The sequence below is a fragment of the Epinephelus moara genome, chromosome 11 (genome assembly GCF_006386435.1).
Source record: "Epinephelus moara isolate mb chromosome 11, YSFRI_EMoa_1.0, whole genome shotgun sequence".
In the NCBI taxonomy this organism is placed as follows: Eukaryota; Metazoa; Chordata; class Actinopteri; order Perciformes; family Serranidae; genus Epinephelus; species Epinephelus moara.
Window position 1 is genome coordinate 15,840,454 of NC_065516.1, and position 3,582 is coordinate 15,844,035.

The 3,582-nt window shown below is 35.8% G+C and overlaps 1 protein-coding gene across 1 annotated transcript in view; it reads right to left on the reverse strand.

The window, feature by feature from the left end:
- pou6f2 (POU class 6 homeobox 2) overlaps positions 1-3,545 on the reverse strand; it is a 104,457-nt gene extending 100,912 nt beyond the window's left edge. Inside the window, exons 1-2 of the mRNA XM_050057271.1 lie at positions 3,499-3,545; positions 630-738 (exon numbers count right to left, since the gene is read on the reverse strand). Of these exons, the coding sequence (XP_049913228.1) occupies positions 630-715 (86 nt within the window). The 5' untranslated portion in view covers positions 716-738; positions 3,499-3,545. The remainder of the gene's footprint in view (positions 1-629; positions 739-3,498) is intronic.
- Positions 3,546-3,582: the final 37 nt, after the last annotated feature.

A 3,582-nucleotide genomic window follows, 5' to 3' on the forward strand; every position in this document is an offset into this window, starting at 1 on the left:
AGATCGATCCACGGAGCTGACATTCTGGAGCATCAAAGCTTTCAGCACACTAATCTGACTCCTCCTATGAGGGCAAGGGTTGTTTTTATTATTTTCCTTTTTTTCCCCTCTCTATGAAATGCTTATACCTCAGAGGGGCTCCTGCATGCTTATGATATGAGAGTGGGCGAACCATGTGTTTTAAAGGTTTGAAAGGGAATGAAAACATATTGAAATCAAGCTCGGACACTGTATTTATCAACCGATAAATAATGCAAAACTATAGAGAGAGAGATGGGGAGAGCAGCAGAGAATCACAGGGCCATCCATGGGGCATAGCACTGGCAGAAGAGGAGTGACACCACAGAGATTCACACACCGCTGCTCCTCAAAGTCAGTTTCCCCTCACACTGTCTCTGGAGACCTGCGCCACATACACACTCATGAAAGGTGTGAAAATCAGATTTCCCAAAAAGGATCGGTAATTCTCTGCGAGGGTGGAAGCCGCAATCAATAAATCATTGCTAAGTAGATTGTAAAGAAAAAAAAAATTATTCCCCCTTGGTATCAGTGCATTAGGATTCTCCTGAGGATGGATGAGGCAAGATGGGGGTGTGAGACAATCTCAATAAAGAAGAGGCAAATCATACCTTTGGCATTCATCTGGACTCTGGCAAGCAGCTGTCAGCTGGGTGAGGAAGGACCAAGAGAGTTGACTTATATCTGAGGGATTCATTTGGCCATCGACTCCAGGAATGTCTGGAAATATACAAAGCAAATGAGCAAATAGGCTGCCTTTAGAACATGCATGAACGCTGTCTTCTACATTGTTTTAATATTGATTATTGTGACATTAAAACCATTCTTTTCTTTTTTTTTTTAAGCAGGCACTGTAGAGATTTGTTCATCACAGAATGCACAGGTGACAAGTCCAAAAATATCTACAGCAGCCATCCAGTGGTTAAAACTGCTGTACTGTATAATGTTGAAGTAAAGTTGCATTTAACACATCCTTATTTGTCTATTCATCTGTCTACTTTGTAGAGGGAAATATTGTTCTTTCAGAATCAGAGTTTACATACAAAACCATATGAGCTCTACAAAAAAACAACACGTTGCATTGTTAAAAAGAGCTCAACCTTGACCAAACATACAGTAACAACACAGCACTCTGAAAGGAGGCAAGTACTTTTACGTTTAGTATATTTTGCTAATAATACTTCTAATTATGCAGGGCTTTTACTTGCAATTAAATATTTTAATATTGTTGTACTGCCATTTGTAGCTACTCAGTGGTGAAAGAAGTATTCAGATTGTTTCCTTAATGTAAAAAGTACTCCATTACACACAGAAGTCCTGCACTCAAACTCCTTTATAAAAGCATTACCAGTAAAAGTAAATGTACTCATTATGCATTAGAAATACAACTGAGGGTGTTTCATGTCTTAAGTAGTACTGCAATGATGTTGCTGGCTGGGATGGTGCTGTTTTAAACTACTTTCTGTAAGCCTGCTGCTGTGTAGGGCTGGGAATCACCAGAGGATCCTCGGTACGATCTTAAGTCATGATACAATATTATTGTGATTTTAAATATGTTGCAGTGTGCTGAGTATTGCGATAAAATATATTGTGATTTATGACCTGTTTTCAACTGTAAATTATGTCCCCAAAGGAAAACTTTTCATCGTCTGTTTTGTCTATGAGATATAGTTTTCAGTCTGTTTATCTCACTTCAGCCATTTTTATGTAGCAGCAAAATGTAGGCTATCCTGTTGGTTAAAAAAAGCAATTGATTATATTATTCTAGTAGGCTACCTAAAGTTGCATTTGTCACACTAATAATTTATTTAATAAAAAAAACAACAACACTACAATATTGTCACACAAATATATTGTGATACTGGACAATCAAACATGTTGTCATGATCTGAATTAGTGGTTATGTCCTCATTTCATTCCTGTATGTTGGGGCTTATGTGCTTTTGTATAGTACGTTTTCCTCAATGTGCTTTGGTTTCATAGTTATGTCACTATCTTGCAAATTGTGCTTGTGTGCTGTTGTCTTTGCTTATGTGCTTCGCTAGTGTGTTTGTTTGCGGCTATGTGCTTTGGTCTATGTTGTGTTGTATGCTGTACCTCTGTGTAGTACGTTCTTAGTGTTTTAGGTTATATGGTTTTGTCATTGTTTTATTAATAGTGCATATGTCTTGTTTTTGCCTATGTGCCTTGTTATGTTCTTTTGTCTATGGTTAAAAGCTTGCTCTGTGCTCATGTGCCCTTCTATGGACATGCCATCAATCCATTTTTATCTGTGCTTATGTGTTTCTGTGCCTTTTCTTATATACACTTACATCATCAACAACCTGCCAGGGACTGCAGACGAAAATTAGCCTGTATGGCTAAATCTGGCACATTTACGTGACTTAAGTGATCATGTTCATTAATGTGCACTGCCCCCTTTCAAAATAAAATGAACACTAACATAAACTCAAGGAAAAGTATTAATACCACACTGTAAAAATACTGTGTTACTAGTAAAAGTCCTGCATTAGAAATAGTACATGAGCAAAAGTGTGTACGCACAATGAGGATCAGAATACAGTCAGTATTTAAGTATTAAAAGTAAAAGTACTCATGCAGAACATTTTAAATCAATTTAATAAATCAAGACAATTAAAAACAACTAAAAGTTAGTTACACACAATAGTTACACCTGCACTTTTATATTTTCTAATAAATTCTGTGCAAAAAAATCTTAATTTGTAGAGTAAGTAACGTTAGTATTAAAGTTATTAAATAATTGTGGTTGAAAAAAATACAATATTTCCCTCTGAAGTGTAGTGGAGTACTGAAGTAAAGTAAAAGTACTTCAAATTTGTAACCAAGTACAGTACCTGAGTAAATGTAGCCTACCAAGTTACTTTCCACCACTGGTTAGCTGTCAGATAAATGTAACGTTATAGTTAGTGGAGTAAAAACTATTTTATAGCTCAGTAAAATATAGTAAAGTATAAGTATAAAATACCATAAAATGAAAATATTCACGTACGTTAAAGTACCACGATAGTACTTCAAACACTACTGTAGTTGAGTAACTTATATTTATGAAGTTAAGTTAGTTTTCTGTCACAGTAATGTTAGCTACCAGCTATTGTATCGACTAAGGTAAAGTCTGGAGAATTAATGTTTAATAGCTAACATTAATTTACTGAATTTGGCACTTGTTAAAATTGTTTAAATTGGAGTAATACAACTTATTTGAAGATATTATTTCTGGTTTAGAGAGTATCTACCTGTCTTGTCGCACTTCAGGACTTCGAAGGACCTTTACTTTACGTTATCCCACGAAATAAGCTAACGGCCACTCTGCCAGAAATTTGCTAGCTTAGTTAATTATCTGTCTCAAATATAAACAGAAGTAACAAAAACAAAGTTTAAACCGAGCAAAACCGAGTTACAATGGCGACAATAATGTCGTTAAATATGAATACCTCGTTAAAAACACATTTAAGCTCTCACCTGTCGTTAATTATTGTCACCTTGTCAACTCTCGACGGTTATCGTTTCTCTGCCAGAATGACTTCAATACCCATAATGCTTCAC